The 20202-nt window shown below is 26.6% G+C and overlaps 1 protein-coding gene across 1 annotated transcript in view; it reads right to left on the bottom strand.

The window, feature by feature from the left end:
• The window catches only part of LOC111635984, a 73380-nt gene that overhangs the window by 4059 nt on the left and 49119 nt on the right, over window positions 1–20202 (bottom strand). Inside the window, exon 3 of the mRNA XM_023381134.1 lies at window positions 1048–1188. Within this exon, the coding sequence (XP_023236902.1) occupies window positions 1048–1188 (141 nt within the window). The remainder of the gene's footprint in view (window positions 1–1047; window positions 1189–20202) is intronic.

The raw sequence follows: 20202 nt of genomic DNA on the forward strand, positions 1-20202 counted from the left end.
TTACTTTTCAATACAAACTTCAGAATTTATTTGTTAGTTCAGTGTTAGCTGCTAGATACACATTACACAATTTCATATTTAAAGATGATGTTAATGTCTAAGAAAACCGTCCATAGAAGAGCATTTTCGTGTTATAGTGTTGTAATCGATAGAAAGAAGATAAAGAAAGAAATCGAGAGTAAAGACGCAGTTAAGAAAACGTTTAATCGATCTCAACATCCAAGAAGAATCACCATCCATGCACACTTCATTGCTACAAAATATCATTACTGGTAATTGCAATATTAACAAATCAAATTTAATGGCATCTCGGAGGGAAAATGCAAAGATTACAATTAAAAAAAATTCTAATTTAAAAAACCAGACTATAAAAATAGAAACTTTTATAGAGAAGAAATTTTATAACAAAGAATGCAATTATTTTAAGTTCGAATTTTTCTAATCGTTCCAGAAATTGTGTGAAATCCGTTAAGCAGAATCATTACATATTTAAATAAGTTCGTCGAATGGCAAAAATATAAATAAATTCGACGAATTTATTGATTTTTTTAGCTCTTCAATAGCAAGTTATTCGCAGAAGTTATTTAAATCTTAACAAGATTTCGAATAAATAATATAATTTTTCGATTTAGAAATATAAATAAAAATTATTTAATAATTTACTTTTTAATTGCTAGTTCTTCAAAAATCATAATTATTTTCACGAAGATTTCATTTTTTTACATTACACAATCATTATATGAATTACTTGTATAAAAATATAATTAAAAATTAACCATTTCTGTAAGTCATTAGAAAAAAAAATCTGTAGAATTAAGTAATATTAAGATACTTAAAGTAATAAATAAATAAATAAATAAATGGTTAGTCTTTAATGATAATACACCGCACTGTTTTTTAGAGCATCAATCTAAGAAATTAAATCAGAAAAAATAAATAAAGTAAATTAACTCGGAATTACTTTTATTACATATTTGTTAAATTACTTTCACATTTGCTGCAGGTATTTTTTTTTCTTTATGATTGATTATATTCAAAGAAACTTACCTCCTTCGCACGAACTTCCATTTGGATTGTTCTGGACATAATAACCCTTCATACAAGTGCATAATCCATCCAAGCAGATAGCGTGTTCATCGAAGAAGCGGCATTGACTCGTATAAGTGCATGTTTGACTTAACTGTTTTACTGAAAAATAATTACAAATATATTTTTAAAAGTGGGAAAATATTAACTATAAGAAATATTTTCGGTGAATGCATTTTTCAATTTTCTGAAAAATATTTTTCTTTCACAAAAATCCTTCGATATATTTTTATTTTTTATATTTTATATTGGAAAAAGGAAAAAGTGAAAGAATTTTTATTTTTATTATCTCTTTTTACTTTTAGATATTAACAAAGTAATTCGATTAGAAAATGGAATTTTCTTTTAATATAAATTTTATGATTACAGCGTCTACGAAAAAATTGAAAGAAGAAGAAGGAGAAACTTATCTCCATTTTTCAATTAATTTAACTCATTTAGATTAAATTTATGCTGTATTTTTTAAAATGTAAAGTTAAATTCTGAAAAATAATATACATAATATTCAGCAAACAGCGTTATTCTTCGGGTTATAAAATTATTTATACAGATTAAAAATTATGAATTAAAGTAATTAATTTCCTTTAGAAAACTCTTGAATATAAATAAATTTTAGTATAGATAATATTCATGTTAAATGTTTAACATGAAATAATATTTAGAAAAGAAATCAAAGTTAAAAAATATTATTATTTATTTATTATCTATTGATTCTTTTTAAAAAGTCTGATGAATTTTAATATATTATAGAAACAATTCGAAAAATATATTTAAAAATTAGACAATATTTAAATTTCTGTTAATAATTCACTTATAAACTCATAAATAAGAAACTTAATTATATTTAGAAGAATATGAAATAATAAATAATCTCTAGAATTTTGAATGTCAATTTTTAAATTTCTCAAGTTCTACACTTAAAATCTCTAACAACGATCGAATCTTTGATCTTTAAGCTGCAGGAAAGAAAGTATAGCCTATACTAAATTTAATTTGTTCTAGTTTTTCAGAATTTTCTCAACTAAACTTTCTAACATCGTTAAGGAATCAACAGTTTCAAGAGAAATTCAAATAGAAAAATTTAGTTTTTCCTACTAAAATTAGATACGTTGACTAGAAGTAAAAGGAAAACAAGTTGCCGATTTTAAACATTTATAAATTTTTAACTTTATCTTCATACTTTTTGACTAATTTTTATAATATCGTGTAAATTATGAAATTATATAGTTTTGATACATTAATCCATAATTTATATCCATTAAAGTCGTAATACTTTTATATATATATATATATAAGTATCAAAACTTAATGGATATATAGTGAAAACCTGTGTAAAGAGGACTCACAAAGTACCGAATATTTTTCGGTTTGTCAGGTTTCCGTTTTGAACAGGTATTTTCTCAACGCAGAAAATCGCTGCGTTTCTAAGAATTTTTCTTCTTTAGGAAAGCTTCCGTTTTATTAAGGTTCCTTTCTGGTCAGGTTTTATTGTAATAATAATTGGCTAACAATATTTTATTGCTCTGGGGAATCCAAGATTAAATCTGAAGGAGAAATCTTCGAATTTTCATGAATGGATGTTCGGATATAGCGGACTTGGTCCTTCGCCATTCGTTTCCCCTTATTGTGAGCATGGCCAAACCCATAATGGTCATGAAAAAACTCCTACAGTGTCCACATACGAAAAAAACTAATAAAAAATCCCTTCTTTCCAATTATTTAATTATTTTATACAATCGAATATATTTTTTCAAGGTTCGCAATTTCGATTTTTTTACTTAATTTAATTTAAATTATTTCATAACTTATTAAAGAATTTGCAATATAATGTAAATAAAAAGTTTTATTAAATATTTTAATAAATTATCATTAATATTTTCAATTACAATTAATTAAATTCTATATTTTTATTCCTTTATCTTAAAGAACATTTTTGAGATATTTCAAATTTTAAATCAAAAGATCAATTAGAAATAAAAATAATTTATCGTCAGTAATTAATTATTTCTCTTAATGAAGTGTATCATCATCACGAATAAGTAATTATAACAATAATGATACTCGGAAACCTAACGTTGATTAATTATATAGCAGAGTTAACTTGGAGTTCAGACATATTATTTTTAATTATATCAAAATTAAATTAAATATTTCTTTAATCAATAAATACAAAATATTTCGAATTCTTTCACGAATTCAAAAGATAAATTTTTACATATCAATGATTTAATTTATAACCGAATGAATACGATTAAACGTAGCGTAAACGAATGATGTAAGAATATTAATCAAATACTTTTGCCATTTTAAATACAAAAAATTCTTAAAAATTTCAAATATTGGAACAAATTTTATCTCGATTTTTTAGGATAACTGAAATGGGTAGTAATTAAAGTATCAAATTAAAACTGTAGGCTATGTACAGTACAGTACACTACGTATGTGCAGTCGAACCTGTAAGTAGTAACCGTCACCTTCCAACAAAGGCCACCTGTAAACGGTAACCATTTTTTCAGCAACTTTCAAAATGCGTACAAAATAACCTACAAACAACGACCATTTTTAAATGATCCTGTAACTGTTCACAGGTTTGATTGCATTTCTTCTTAAGAGATTAAAAAATACCCATGAAATGTTTATATTCTTTTCAAAAACCCAAATGGGATACAAATGTTTTTGTGTGTGTGTTAATTATTCCTTAAAATTGAGTAAAAATGGATGAAAACATTTATTTTTAATTAAACTGTGACGAAGCTACCACCTAGCAACATCAAACAAGACTGGATCTATACGTTGCAACGATAAACTACTTCGAATATACTGCATAGATCGTTACTAAAAAGGATTTGGCGACATACGTTCTACGTAAACAAGACGACGTCGAACTGTCTCAATCGATAAATTTATCAAGGTATACTCAAATTTAATCATTTATAATAATAATAAATAATTATAATAATAGAAACACTAGAAATATTACTACTATAGTAAAACCTTTTCGAAGCGAACTTCAATAAAACGGAAACCTGCGTAAACCAGAACAATTCTACGGAACGGAACAATTTTCTGTTTTAAGAAAACCTGTTCATGACAAAAACCTGTCAAACTGAAAAAAAAAAAAATATTCGGTACAGTGTGATTCCGGTTTACTCAGGTTTTAGGGTGCGACTATGTAGACGCGAGCGAGCGAGAATATGTGGCGAGAAGAAGAGAGACACGATAAATATCAAACCTTGTCAGATATGCGCGAGAACCAGAAATTTGCTCTCGCCAGCGATATTTCTCGTTTCTCGCTTGTGCATATTCTCCTTTGCGAGAACTATATCGCTCGCAACCTTTCGCTCGCTACTAAATTCGCGTCTGCATAGTCGCATCCTTACTGAACTTTGTATCTACATTTAAGTGGCAAATTTGAAATATTATAAACATCAATTTGTTGGATTAATTCCAAAAGGATCGTTTTAGACACTTTAATTTTGGTACATTTTACAGGCTGTATCGTAAATAAACTCGACAAATAATAATATAAATTCTTAATTCTATCGGTTCAAAATATTTATTTTACTGTATTGTTCCACAAAAAAGGAGGAATTTCTATTCGATCGACTGCATTTTACTATCCCAGAAGAGGGATCAAACCCGATGATGTGACGTTTATGACGTGATCTTTTAGAGCTTCGTTGGACGCTCGCCAACTTGGAATGAAGTTTTACTTCTATCGAGGATCTTTTACTGAAGTTACTGTGTCCCAGGTGCATATTAAACGATGATAGAATATACGAAATTATTGGCACAATGATTGTAGAATCATAGGGCATTGTTTAACTTATCTATAAGCCTTAAAATCCGATCAGAATAAAATTTAGTTTGTCATGAACTTGTAGAGTGAATCTATGCCAAATTACTGTAGTGTTTCTAGTAAACTTTTAATAATTCAGTAAAAAGTTATATTATATAAGTTATAAAATATTAATTTTAATATAATCTATACTTTTTTCTGACAAATACATGGCTTGAGTATGACGTAAATCCAACTATAGCTCTACACGTATCAGTTATTTCGTTACAGGATGTATCACATACTATAAGGAGGGAAATACTTGTTATAGTTAATCGTAACAATTTAAAATGACTTTTAATATAAATTTTATGCTATAAATTAATTAAATGAAAAGAAAAACATTATTACGAAAGCGAAAGATTAATATTAAAATGAATATTAATTAATGAATTATGTTTAAAATATATCATAGCCTATAATATGACACATCGAACGTTTCCTTCCGTATTCTAGATACATTAAAGTACACAGACTATGGCTGAGATATGAGCAATTATTGATCTTTTGCACCCATTTTCTTCAATAGGCACGTTTATACTGAGACAAGCTGTGCATTACAGTAATCAAGGCCAATGTTCTATACAATACAGGATGTTGGATCAATTAATAATCAATATTTTAGGATTAAGGCATAAAAAATATTATTTATATATAAATTATATTTGATGTACTATTTCAAAAATGAGTTTGATTTAATAATTAAATATTTATAATTTCCTCTAATCTATCTAGAAAATAACTTAAATTTCTAGATAGATTAGAGGAACTTATAAGTTATAATACTAATAATTTATAATAATAATTTAACCTTTAAAACTTTTATTGTTATCGCAAATGGTTTGAAACTTTTAAATGTATTGATTCGAGTTTATGAAATAATTATTATACTTTTCATAAATTTAATTTGTTAAAAAAAACTTTGAAGGTGATAAACGAGGCACTTTCAATATGAAGGAAGACCAAATATGATGGAATGTTTTGGCAAATTCCTCTCCAAGAACTTGTCTAGGCAAATAAAAAAATTTCGGGTACGTACTTCCGATATATTCTGCTACATATTAAATATTCCATGAATATAAAATCGAATAAATTTGATAATTTCGTTTAATCTAATTTAAGTCATTCTATATTCCACTTTTTCTTCGAAATAAGGAAAAAAACTGAAAATGATAGAAGAGAATGTGAAAATGCAAATAACTACACTTTATCGCAAATAAGAAAATCATTAATTTATATTATAGTGATTATATAAGAAATAAATTAAATCAAATTATTTATTTGATTGATATTTTTATTAATTATCGGGAGAAGTATGATTTACAGGGGCAATCGCTACTAAAATCGAGAGCATATATTTTAAATTAAATAAATTTAAAATATGATAAATTGCAGCCCGGAATAATTTTGTCGATTTTTAAACTTAAATATTTATTCCAATTATATCTGAAAATTCTTTTATTAGGACAGTTCTGTAATATTAATTGTAATAATAATTATATTTTCTTTCTTTATTCATCAGTGTATTGTGTGGATAATGATTTCTGATTTCTGATTTCTGACATTTTGTATTAAGTCACGTATTCATCACCTTAGTAACCTTTGGATGAGATAAAATATCTTTTGATGACAAGGAAACAGACTAGTGTCTCGTCTGTTTGTCGCTGCTGTAAATCAGATACACTGTTATTTTTGTAAGATGTTTGATGAGTGCTGAGTACTGTACATATTCCCAAAAGGCATATGTCATCCATGTTATCTTCATCGTGAGTAAAATAAATATCATATGTGAAACAAGAAAAGATCGAATTACTGTACAGAAGATCGAAAATAAATTATGAGAAATGCAGAATTTGAAATTTCTGCTGTATTTTCTTCGTTTAACTTCTCTCGTCTTCGGAGGGAAGGCAAATCAATATGAAAGACGAAAGTCTTTTTTCAGAAAAACAAGACATTCTGATAATACACAGCCAACGAAATTGCAAATTTCTGGAAATTGAGGAACAAGGATATATATAGGCTAAGTCATGTGCTTGCAATAAACATCTACTTTACAGGTTTTATGTTTTATCTAATCGTTGATAAATTTTTATATGACTGAGTCGAATAAAATTAATTTCATTACAAGTGAGAACTTTAATTAAATAATATATTCGACGAGTTTGATTATATTACTATATTACTTTTTACAATGATTACTTTATAGTTTTGTAAATTAATAAAATATTAATCTATATTTTATTAATTTACAAAATTATAACAATAGTATACATACTATTGTTATAAATTGCTTTCAAATTAAATAATTAATTTGTTTAAATAAAAAATTTACTATTTTATAGGCCATTTTTATAAATTACATGCAATGAGACTTATTTCTTTAGTAAAATTCTGTTTACATTAAAGAGAAAAAAGTTAACAAAATATTTTCATTGAATAAAAGTTTTATTTAAATAAAATAATTTATTATGGACAAAGAAACAGCGTATAAATTATTATATCAAATAAATAATTTTGTGAGCGTGAAATTAGTTTTAATGATTACTAAAGCAGTAAGCAAAATTTACATTAATTCTAACTAAATTGTTAATTGTAATGTATTCGATTCATGTTCCTTGAATTTTTATAAATTTGTTTTGGGAGGAACTGTGTCACGGACAAAAGACAATTCGATGATTCTATCTTTCTCAAACATTTACTTTTTTCGGCTGTTATATTGCATTCCCTCAATAATTTTATATTTCTGAACTTAAGACATCTTGAAACGTCGAAAATGCAAAAAAATTCGGGGGTAATTTCTGTATGTATCGATGTTAGTGTGTATGAGTGAAACTCAGTACACATCCAATGAAGATCACGGGGAAGAGATTTTCGAGGATAATTGGTAGAAATTTTTACATCGGAGAATAATGAGATGTTGTTCAGTCAAAAACGTATTTTTCTGGCTGTGATGTTATTTGAAAAAGCGCGTTTATCAGGGACGCGTGCACTCCGTGTCGGAGCTGAAGACCAGAATAGTGCGGCATGTCTCCCAGATTCCTCCTGAAATGTTACGTGCAGCAGTTGATAATGCGATTTTACGATTGCAACGTGTGGACGACAGAGAAGCACTACATTGAGCACACACTGTAAATATGTAATTTTATTATAAGAATATAATTAACGTCATTAATTGCTTTATATCGAAAAGAAAACTTCGAAAATATATGAAATTTTATGAAATCGAGTAATTCATTAATTAGTTAAAATATCTATAACCGTAGGCAGATAATAGTAAGGGCTTATCACACCAATGATAATAGGCACAAACGCTCAGGAATCAAAGTAAAAACATTTAATAAAACAAAAAGAGGGTGTACAATAGAATGATTACATAAGTATGGAAACCGAAAAACCCAAAATGCATTTAGGGTTTTTCGGTTTAAAGAAAAAAAAATTTGTGTAGATATTATAAATAATATTTACCGTACATCTACGCAGATAAGACGATAGTTGAATCATAAAAAAAGACCCCCAAAATCCAGAGTCGTCTTATAGGACAGATACAAAAAATTATATTGAAATTTATATAAATTAAAACCATTATAAAAAACGGACAAACCGTAATTATTTACTAGTAGACAGTAGGGTATGTCCACAAAATAGAATAGCCCATACGATGTTTCTGTGAATAGTAAATGTCATTACCGGAATGCCGGAATCAGTTCGAATGTTTGCAACAATCGCACGGCAGTGCTTCCAGATGCAAGAAAATAAAATTTGTTCATTCGAAAAATTACGAATAGGACATAATTCCGTATACGCTATACAGTATTATTCAGATAATGATCGCTGATCTAAACTAAATTCATAGGCCATTGATAGTTTGAAGGTCGTCTTATAGGACAGATATATGCTAAAACTATAAAACTTCGACGAAAATTTATATCTCGTCTTATCTGCGCAGATATATGGTATATAAATTGGATTGAGCCTTCTAGTTTCCTGACTGATCGGCTCGAAGGCTTACAGAGGATATTGTAATTGCGTCATTGCTAACATAAATAGTGTTTACCTGATATTATAACAATGGAAGTATGGATTAATCAATACATAATGTAATCGGTTAACGATATTTTCGTGGTTTATTTTCGACTGTTCAAACACGACAAACATTTTACGGCTGAGATTGTTATGACGTCAGCATACCGCTTTGGTATATCCGGGTTCGAGTTCGGGCGATGAGGGCCATCTTACTTATTAGTATCCTACAAAGCGGAAAAAACTAAAAATAAAATAAAATAAACCCCAAAAACGAATGGGAATGAACGGAAATAAATAGCCAAAATTTAAAATTTAGAATTTAAACATTCTTCACTATGTTCTAATATTCATTTTCGCGTTCATTCCGACAATCACGAATAGCAGAAAACGTTCGAAAAAATAAATAACTTTGCTGGTGAAGGCTTTGAGATATATTTCTGTACAAATGGAAATCAGTTTATGATGTATATTTTCTAAAAATATTTTAAATTAATACGTTAATTTGAATACAAAAATGTATTATATTGTAGCGTCACACGGATAAATATTACAGAAATAATAAAATTACAAAAATTTTCGTTAAAACTTTTTATACTTTGATAGCCATACGATTAAATTAACGAGGAAATTATATTTAAATATTAATAAAGCAACAGTTGAATTGACCTTTTTAAATATATAAACAATTTAAGTAGAAGTAACATAAAGAATTAAAGAAAAAGCCGATGTGACGGATTAAAAGAATAAACCTCACAAATTTATTTATTTAAAGTTTATTTTATATTTTATAAAAAAGAAATATTCGACATATAAACGTTTATTAAATTACATGGAAACGACTAGAACAGGATACGTACGAACATGTGAACGAACGATAAAGATCGAAATTTTTTACAAATAACTTAAATCAAACACAAGAAATAATTTAAATAATAAAAATCAATGAAAGTGAAGAAATAAATAACTTTTTTATAACTTTAATTGTATTTAATCGACTGGTTTTCCATTAAAATTTTAATTTCGACGCTCCCAAATGTAGGAAACGTGTCTTCCAGATTGAAAATTATTTAAATTATTTAAAGGTACGAACTAAATTATGCATTTTAACTGAGATTATTCAAATTAAAAAAATTTTTAAAATATTAAAACGTTTTAAAGATAAATGTTTTTAATTTATAAACCTTTAAAACATTAAAAAAGCTAACGATTCTGTATAAAAATAATGATTTTGGCTTGTATATATATATATATATATATACAAGCCAAAATCATTATTTTTATACAGAATCGTTAGCTTTTTTAATGTTTTAAAGGTTTATAAATTAAAAACATTTATCTTTAAAACGTTTTAATATTTTAAAAATTTTTTTAATTTGAATAATCTCAGTTAAAATGCATAATTTAGTTCGTACCTTTAAATAATTTAAATAATTTTCAATCTGGAAGACACGTTTCCTACATTTGGGAGCGTCGAAATTAAAATTTTAATGGAAAACCAGTCGATTAAATACAATTAAAGTTATAAAAAAGTTATTTATTTCTTCACTTTCATTGATTTTTATTATTTAAATTATTTCTTGTGTTTGATTTAAGTTATTTGTAAAAAATTTCGATCTTTATCGTTCGTTCACATGTTCGTACGTATCCTGTTCTAGTCGTTTCCATGTAATTTAATAAACGTTTATATGTCGAATATTTCTTTTTTATAAAATATATAATAAACTTTAAATAAATAAATTTGTGAGGTTTATTCTTTTAATCCGTCACATCGGCTTTTTCTTTAATTCTTTATGTTACTTCTACTTAAATTGTTTATATATTTAAAAAGGTCAATTCAACTGTTGCTTTATTAATATTTAAATATAATTTCCTCGTTAATTTAATCGTATGGCTATCAAAGTATAAAAAGTTTTAACGAAAATTTTTGTAATTNAGTAATAAAAGTAAAAGTGCAATTACATTACATTTTGTATAATATAATTTCTAGTTAAAGTGCAGAAAACGTGTCTAATTTCATAAATAAAAAATAAAATGTTCTTCCTCTTCCTCTATTTTATTACTTGTACAATTTCAGATTACAATATAATCAAATCTTTGAATAAGTCCATTTAGCAAAATTCTCAAACATAGTTAAATTCACTGGAATAATCAGAAATCGTACGGATAATTCCAGAAATAACCATAAACTATGCAATAATTTTACCAATAGAATTAATGATAGTACTTAATTATAATTAGAATACGTTAGATATATTAATTTACAGTTAATATTTAATTACACAAATATTTGCTTACCGTATAGGTTTCTGTACAGCCATTTCGGTACTGTACTTAACTATTTTTAGCCAATAGAATTAATGACAGTACTTAATTATAATTAGAATACGATAGATATATTAATTTACATTTAATATTTAATTACACAAATATTTGCTTACCGTATAGGTTTCTGTACAGCCATTTCGGTACTGTACTTAACTATTTTTAGTTAAAATTATTAAATACTAAACTTTATGTTCTCATATACACCGTACATAAACGGGGTTTATTGGGCTGCTATTTAAAAATATGGCAAACATATAAATTACCACTGTCTTCCTGTTCTTCCTTAATCTCGAGAACGAAGTTAGATATATGAAAACCGAGAGCAGATATACAAAACTTAGGGACAAGAGGCTCCAATTAACTATATTTGAACTTCTTGTCTAGACCGGAAATCACGTGATTTCATTTCGAAATTTTTCCCAGAACGGAGTTAAATAAATGACCGGCACGACTCTGTTATTATCAGGGAAAGTATAATGTATAGGGGCGAGACAAGAATTTGAGATCGAGAGCATATATTTTAAATTAAATAAATTAAAAATATGAATAAAAATGTTACAATAATTTTTGTTAAAGGCTTTGTTTTTATAAAAACTATTTTTATTTTCAGGTTATAAATATTAATAACTTATTTTTTACTTGTGTTTTTACTTTTTCCGCCCAGTGTTCATTAAGAAAACGTTTTAATTTCACCATGAATTCGTCCAGGCTTACAATGGGGGAGGAGGTCGAGGGGTGAGGGACTTGGCCAGACATATTCTAGAGTCCAGGTCTTCTAGAGCAGTAGGCTGACACCTTACACTTCTCCGACATCTGGCAGTTTAATATTAATAGCTAATGAAATGTAGGTCAACATGGCGTGTGAAAATTTATGGTTGTGATGTAATTTTTATTTAAATTACATCATCAAAGCTGTTGGGTAATCGGTTTCGTAACTTGCTACAAATATACTTCAGTTCGTATGTACGAATTTTATTTCTTTGTTCGAAATTTGGCTTTCGGCCAGAGTCCCGTATTTACAAAATTTTATGGCATTACAAATACACGTAATTATCGAAACACAAATTTATTAAAATATTTTCCGATAATTAAAGGAAATGACGATTTATTTCCGTCTGTAACATATAAAAGTAAATAATTAAATTTGTAATTTTACCAAAGATATTAATATAAATTATTTAATAATTTCATTTATGAAAAAGTAAAGTTTCGTGGAGTTTAACTTCGATAATTGCAAAAAATTATTTTATTGATCCATTTATTTAAAAAGAAATCTTCGGTTAATGTGAATCCAGATCTAACACTATTGAAATTTTTAAATTAATGATGTAATTTTAGTCAATTCTTAAAAGATAAGTACTGTACATACTTCATTTTATTATTTTTTATTCTTATAAAATAATGATTAGAAAATAATGTTTTTAGTTTTTTATTATTATATTTTTCTTACCTTTTTTTATATTTATCAGTTTTTTGTTTTGCTATTCGTTTTAAAAAGATTATGATCATATTTAAAGAGTAGGTGTTCAGAGATCTATAGAAAAAATTACTGGGCAAATCTCAACCAAATTTGGTATATCCTACCTACTATCCTGAATACGCGGTTTCGATTTCTGTGAAAAAAGAAATTTACTTCAAAAGTCTGCCGCCAGGACAAAATTCAGCGCCGCTGTCCGCTTAGTTTGCATATTAACGTACGTTTTCTAATAAATTTTGTGAGTTAAAAAATAAAGTGCAATTGTTTTATTGTAATTTGTGAAATGTACTATTGACGACTAGAGGAGTTTTTAACAAGTAACGGAATGATCGGACAAAGTGACCCATTACCTGTCCATAAATTGTGAAAAACATTTTGAGACTACGAATTTCTATCGAATTTTCAGCAGAATATACCCAAAATTCGTTAGAAAACGTACGTAATATAACCGTTAAGGAGACAACAGGACCAAATTTTGAATAACGGCTGACTTTTGAATTAAAATTTCAATCCGAAATTCGATATCAAGGATTCCAAGACTGCATATTCAAGATGGTATGTTAATCAATTGGATTTTGTCCGATAGTTCTTACTGCAGAGAATTACTTTGAATACTTACTCTTTAATTATGAAACCTTGTGTTATGTTGCATTTACGAAATTTCAAATTCAAATTTTAATTTATAAAAAGAATAAAATGCCAATAAATAATGAATACGTTGTACCTTTCTTCACCTTTATTATCCAAATTTATAAAATATTACATTAAGAAAACGGAAGATAATTATTTAAAAATTCCATCTTTACGTTATAAAATATGCAACTGGTATCTAACGACCTAATTAATAAATTTATAAAAACGAGAGAAAATTTTTCGAAAATATTTCAAGAGTTACATTCTAAAATAAATTTTACATTATTTTAAATACTTTTACTTTGAATAAATTCCATTATGTTTATAGGATAATAAAATTGGATCATCGATTCTCTCTCTCTTAATTATTTATTTACTTCTTATTTCCTTTTTTCTTAAAAAGTAACGAACGAGATGACAAAGTGGCCACATAAATAGTTCCCAATTAAAAAAAAAGTGATGTTATCTTTATGCAAATATTCAAAAAGTAACTATAAATATTCTATTTTATTTCATAAATTCGATTTGTGTTTGTATCTTTATTGCAATTGCTAATTTTTCAAAACGTTTTTCTTAAGGTTTTATGAGTTTCAATAAGCAAAGAGTAGAAGACAGATTCCAGTTTATTGAAGTAATAAACACGAGTAACATTTCCATGTTTATCATTCCGCGATTTGCTCGAAAATTATAAAAAAATCTAGGAAAATAAAATAATCTTTTAGTAATTTATTAATCATTACGATTTCATAAGAAACTTTACATTTAAATGTAAAGTTTCTTATGGATTTTCTAATTCTAGAATGGAAAATTTTTATCGCATTTAACGAATCGTGGCGTGTTTGTTACGTCGTTATCGATATTTTATCAAATTAATTTATGCATTATCGATCGTTAAATATATTCATTAGCATTAAGTTACAGATAACGATTTGATGTATTCGAATCCTATCGATCTGTAACAATATACCAAAAATGCAACACTGGATTCGAGTCATTTATTTCCAGAAAAATATTGTGTTACTATAGTTAAAAATGCGCAGAACAAACACTTATTATTTAAAAATTTAAAACATTCGTGTAATTTGTTAATTACTCAACAAACTGAGCTATAGAAACATGAAAAGTATTACATTTTTTTTTTTTTACCGATACTCGAAAAAAGAATTATTGATTGCTACAGAATCCATCAATTTAGGTCACGTCTACTTAGTGTAATATATCTTTATACACATTAATACTAAAAATATTTTCGAAAGTTTCTATATAAAGAAAGTAAGAATTTTTATTTTTTAAAAATAGAATTGTAGAAAAAGTCTTGTAACCGGTTGCAGCTGCTTTGAATATAATATTCAAAAGTAAAATTCTTTTTTCTTCTAACTTAATTAAATTTTTTCTTGCATATTCATTTATACATAGAGCTTATGACATATTCATATCAAACTCGGTTAATTTTTAATGGACAGAAAATCTACTTTAACTGTGGATACGGCGGAACTTTTAACATTTTAAAATAAATTAATACTTTAAAATAATAATAATAATAAATTTTTATATTTTTATTTATTAATATCGCATATAAAAATTTATGTAAATTATTAAGTTTTTAAATATATAATATATTAAATTTATTTTAATCATTTGCTGCAATTTTAAATCATATTTTTAATTTTTTTTAATTTAAAATACTGTCTATTGTTATCTCTTGCCCCTATACATCATACTTTTCCTAGTTGCAACAGTGTTATGCCGGTCATCTATGTAACTCCATTTTGGAGAAAAATTTCGAGATGAGATCACGTACTTCCGTTTTAGCCCGGAAGTGTGTATATTATTAATCAGGCCTCCTGCTCCTAAGCTTTCCATATCTGGTCTTGACTTTTGAAATAATATATTTGAGTGTGGACTAAAAAATATAATTAAATATTTTACTCATAAAGTATTACTGTAATTCACTTGCAGCCAGTACAGTAATATAATTTCACTTACTTAATTATATTTAACGAAATGAATAAATAAATTGCATTAAGATCGCTTTTATGATCCCATCATGAAATATCAGAGGGTTGATAAATAGCGAAACACTGCCTAATACCCTGAGTCGTTATTGATATCATAATTACAAGGAATACTTTCACTTTACTAATTTTCTAAAAAAAATTACTTTTTAAAACATCAAAATTAACTTACATTTTAAATTAATCCTTTTTCTTAATTTTTCAGCAAGTTTCGAGAGTCGATAAGAGAAACAAGAAATTCAGTTCATAAAAACACTCGTTTCTACAAATGTAGGTCATAAAAATCGTTGGTAATTCACATGAACCAGAGAGCATTTATATCAAAGAAATGTAATGTTCTAGGAATTTTTCGAAATGTTTTCTTCGTTCCTAATAATAATATTATTCATTTTTTATTCAAATAAATTAATATTTATTATTTATTTTAACGACGGTATTTATCAGTAAAAATTGACAGAACTAAAGATGCTGAATTTTATTAGTAAATTTTATCTATTTGTTTTTCTTTAGAATTACAAAAATTATATACTTTTGATAAATTCAATGTCATAATCTCTACATATTTTACATCAAACGTTAATTCAAATTTTAAATACTTAAACTAGAGCTGTGATTAATTACCTGCCATTAGCAAAGTCATTTCTGCATAAATGTAAGAATTCAAATGGAAATACTGTATAATCATAAATTGTATTCATTTAATAAACAATTATTATTTGTGCTTATACCAATCAATGTTAGTAAATATATTTACAAAGTTTTTGCAACCAGTAATTCGGTAGTTTTGATGAAAATCTATGAATAAAATTAAAAAGGATAATACGTACAAAATTCGCTGAAGTGTCTTATCATCGGCAGTGGTAATAATGAAAGTTTAAATTTAATCTACACTTTTATTAACGAATAAATTATTTTAAATTGTCCATAAAATAATTGGTCGTTCATTACAATTAAAAATTGTTTAAATCCGTTGCAATTTATCTCTGGAAAAATCTATTTTCCGTGAATTTTTAATAACAATTGGTTTTTAAAATAGATTTATTATATTCTAAGTTAAAATTCTGTAATAGTTTTAATTATGCAAAATATTGTTAATCTTAATTAAAAATTTGACTATCGGATAACCGAACGGTCAACATGTCATCTTACCGCTCCGTGCAATCTAGGATCGAATCCAGGAGGTCGAGAATCCCAGAAATTTTCGGGGATGGTCTACTATATTTGATCCTATCCCTCTCCACCTGGCTGCTCTATTATGAGCTTGACTGACGAGTTTGAGGGACGAATCCTTTTTAGTGCCTCAGAGCTCACAGAAAAAACTTAAAAGTCATGTAAAAAGTATTAACCATACACTAATAAATTATATAAAAATTACACTTTTTGAATACACACGGTTTTTATATTTTCAAGTATTTTATCTTGGAACGAAAAGAAGTTTTTCTAATTGAATGAGAAATTAGTATAGCAAATATAGAAACTATTCAATATTTAACTTGAAATGTTTAATAAGATATTTTATTATATTTTCAAAAATGAATAAGCGTGATTCCTTCATCGCCTCCGAGAAAATCTGATGATGTCTGTAATCAGTTAATTTTCTGCAGATAATTTAACTAACACATCGATGGAGTCTTCATTAATGAACTAATTTTATGGAATTAGCTTGTCGACACAAATTAATTTAGAATGAACACGTGAATAGGTATATTCAAATAGCTGCAAATTTTATATCTATTGAGTATCGCATTTTAATAGGCTTTTTATTATCTGAATTTTCAAGTAGTCACACCTAAATCAGAAGATTAAAAAGAATGTTGTCTTTAGAATGTGTTAACTTATATGAATTCTAAAAGATCATTTTTATAAAAGGCAATAATATAAAGTTACAAATTGATGCTATAGAAAAGAATTTGTATGGATTTCATATTTTCATTTTGAGGCATGAAATTTTTTTGTAGAGTTTCAAATGGTGAAGAAAGAGTTTAGTCACGCCATTTTCGACATTCGTATTCTGTTCAGCACAATTCTCCATAAGATAAATTACATCACGTGGGTGTTATCTTTTTAACTCGTTGTTCGGTAAGTACCATGCTGCTCTTTTCACGACTGCGATACCTATCACGCTTGTTACAAAATTAGTGTGCCATATCACGTTTCCTCCCTATAGATTGATGCGAACGGAAGCCAAAAGGTACGTTTTGGAGATGAATAAACGCGTTTGAAAAATTATTTTCGCCTCATTCGAAATCAGAATAAAATTCAAACTTTACAATTATGTAATTTGAAAATATAAATCATCGAAATATTTTATATCTAATATTAACATACAGAACTAAGTTTTATTTTGCAAAGAAAAATAATACAACAATTTGAAAATACTTCAGAAATGAACATTTATCGTTGTTTCTATGTAAGAGATTTATTATTATTTTTTTTAATTTTTACATTTAGACGTACTTCCGTTTTAGCCCGGAAGTGTGTATATTATTAATCAGGCCTCCTGCTCCTAAGCTTTCCATATCTGGTCTTGACTTTTGAAATAATATGATATTTGAGTGTGGACTAAAAAATATAATTAAATATTTTACTCATAAAGTATTACTGTAATTCACTTGCAGCCAGTACAGTAATATAATTTCACTTACTTAATTATATTTAACGAAATGAATAAATAAATTGCATTAAGATCGCTTTTATGATCCCATCATGAAATATCAGAGGGTTGATAAATAGCGAAACACTGCCTAATACCCTGAGTCGTTATTGATATCATAATTACAAGGAATACTTTCACTTTACTAATTTTCTAAAAAAAATTACTTTTTAAAACATCAAAATTAACTTACATTTTAAATTAATCCTTTTTCTTAATTTTTCAGCAAGTTTCGAGAGTCGATAAGAGAAACAAGAAATTCAGTTCATAAAAACACTCGTTTCTACAAATGTAGGTCATAAAAATCGTTGGTAATTCACATGAACCAGAGAGCATTTATATCNTAAGTATTTTTTACACGAAATATTTTTATTGCACAGAAAGAAAATAAAGTTTATATGAACACCTATCAAATGCGATAGGTTTTATTGCATAAAAAACAATCGTATTTGCTATAGTAATGGTTCTCAAACTTCCAATAGCGCTGCCATATAACATCTCAAAAATAATTTATAATAATTGTGTCTCCATATTTTAATATTATTTGTATATTTTTATATTAAAAATGCAGAACTTCAACGCCACTTTTTTTATAGATATAAGAATATCTTTTGATGTGATATTGGCTCTCTGATGGGCTTCGAAAAATTGCGAGTAGTGTGTCACTAGTTTAAAAAAGTTTAAAATTCCTATTAGCATTTAACTAAATTCCATTAGCATATAACTAAAATACTATTATGTTATAGTATATATTATATTTGATCCGACTTTTTTCACAAAATTCATTTCAGCCAAATTACTTGTTTGGCCCTTCTTAGTTTAAATCTAAAAAATGCCCGGATATTCACAAATTCAGCATTATTCTTTTCAAATTATATATAAATTACTTTCACTATTTACAGTACTTGAGTCTGGGTGGTCAGTGGCACAAAGAGAAATAGAAAAATTATTATTTATTATCTCAACTGCACTAATTTAGTGAATCAAATAATTTAAACACGCCATCCTCATATTTTTGCAATAAGAAATATTATTGTAAATTATTGACAAATATTTTTTTAACAAAAATTTCAAATTGTAAGAAGAATGTTCGAAAATGTCTTAACGATATTTGTTAATATTTATTGTATTACGAAATCTAATTGAAAATTTTCAGAAAGTTTTCTGTGATCTCCAGTTGATTAATTTTTTTCGGGTCTCTAATAACATAAAAGAACAATAGATCATTTCTTAAATGGCCTACATACATCCGAAAATAAACTAATGGAGGCTATTAAACATGATCGCAAGTTTGATAAGACCGAATCGAAGCGTTTGAGAAAATCCAGACGCACCAGGAAAAGATCCTAAATGGATTATTTCTTACAATAAAATTTATCGAAAGCAAAATTGGTTTTCAAGAAAATGTTTTCGAGATAAAGAATCTATTTACAAGAAAATCACAAGTTATATTTCGCCAATACCTAATGGATGGCTAATTACATAATTAATTCGGTATCGAAACGATTTCAAATTTGACATATTCTATAGTCACAAAATATGATTTTAATTGTTTTTAAAATTCAACACGAGTCGCGACATAATTGAAAATTTTCTAAATATTAAATTTTCATTTTATTGGCACGCGACTGAAAGTTTTCTGAGACTGTCGTTAAAATTCCAATATATGAGTAATTTATAAAAAGTAAGGTAATACACGTTTATATTTTTAATAATTGAATATATTAAGTTGTAAGAAATATAAAGAATGAAACTTAATATAAATGCCAATGTAACATAAAACATACGTAATAAATTCTATAATAATAGAATACAAAAATCTAAAAAAATATTAAGTTACATTCTCACTAATACTCATAGTGAGAATTTTATTTTTTACATAATTTATTCCAATTTTTCGAAAATTCCAATTTTAACAGAATTTTTCGTTTAAACAACTTTCTTTTCTCTTCTTTTTCGGAGGTTATTGACCTCCTGCTTTATTATTATTTTTATTTTTTCCTTTCAATTCACGATAAACGGTGCCATCGGCGAGAAACGACTACAACTAGCTTCAAGATTATGCCAGCTTCCAAATCCCTATTAATTCTATGAATAGACTACTACAAAACGAATAACAAATAACATTTTCTGTTCTGAATATGAAACTCGC

Source organism: Centruroides sculpturatus, unplaced genomic scaffold, assembly GCF_000671375.1.
Source record: "Centruroides sculpturatus isolate CEXI.00-Female unplaced genomic scaffold, Cexi_2.0 scaffold1068, whole genome shotgun sequence".
NCBI classification, from domain to species: Eukaryota; Metazoa; Arthropoda; class Arachnida; order Scorpiones; family Buthidae; genus Centruroides; species Centruroides sculpturatus.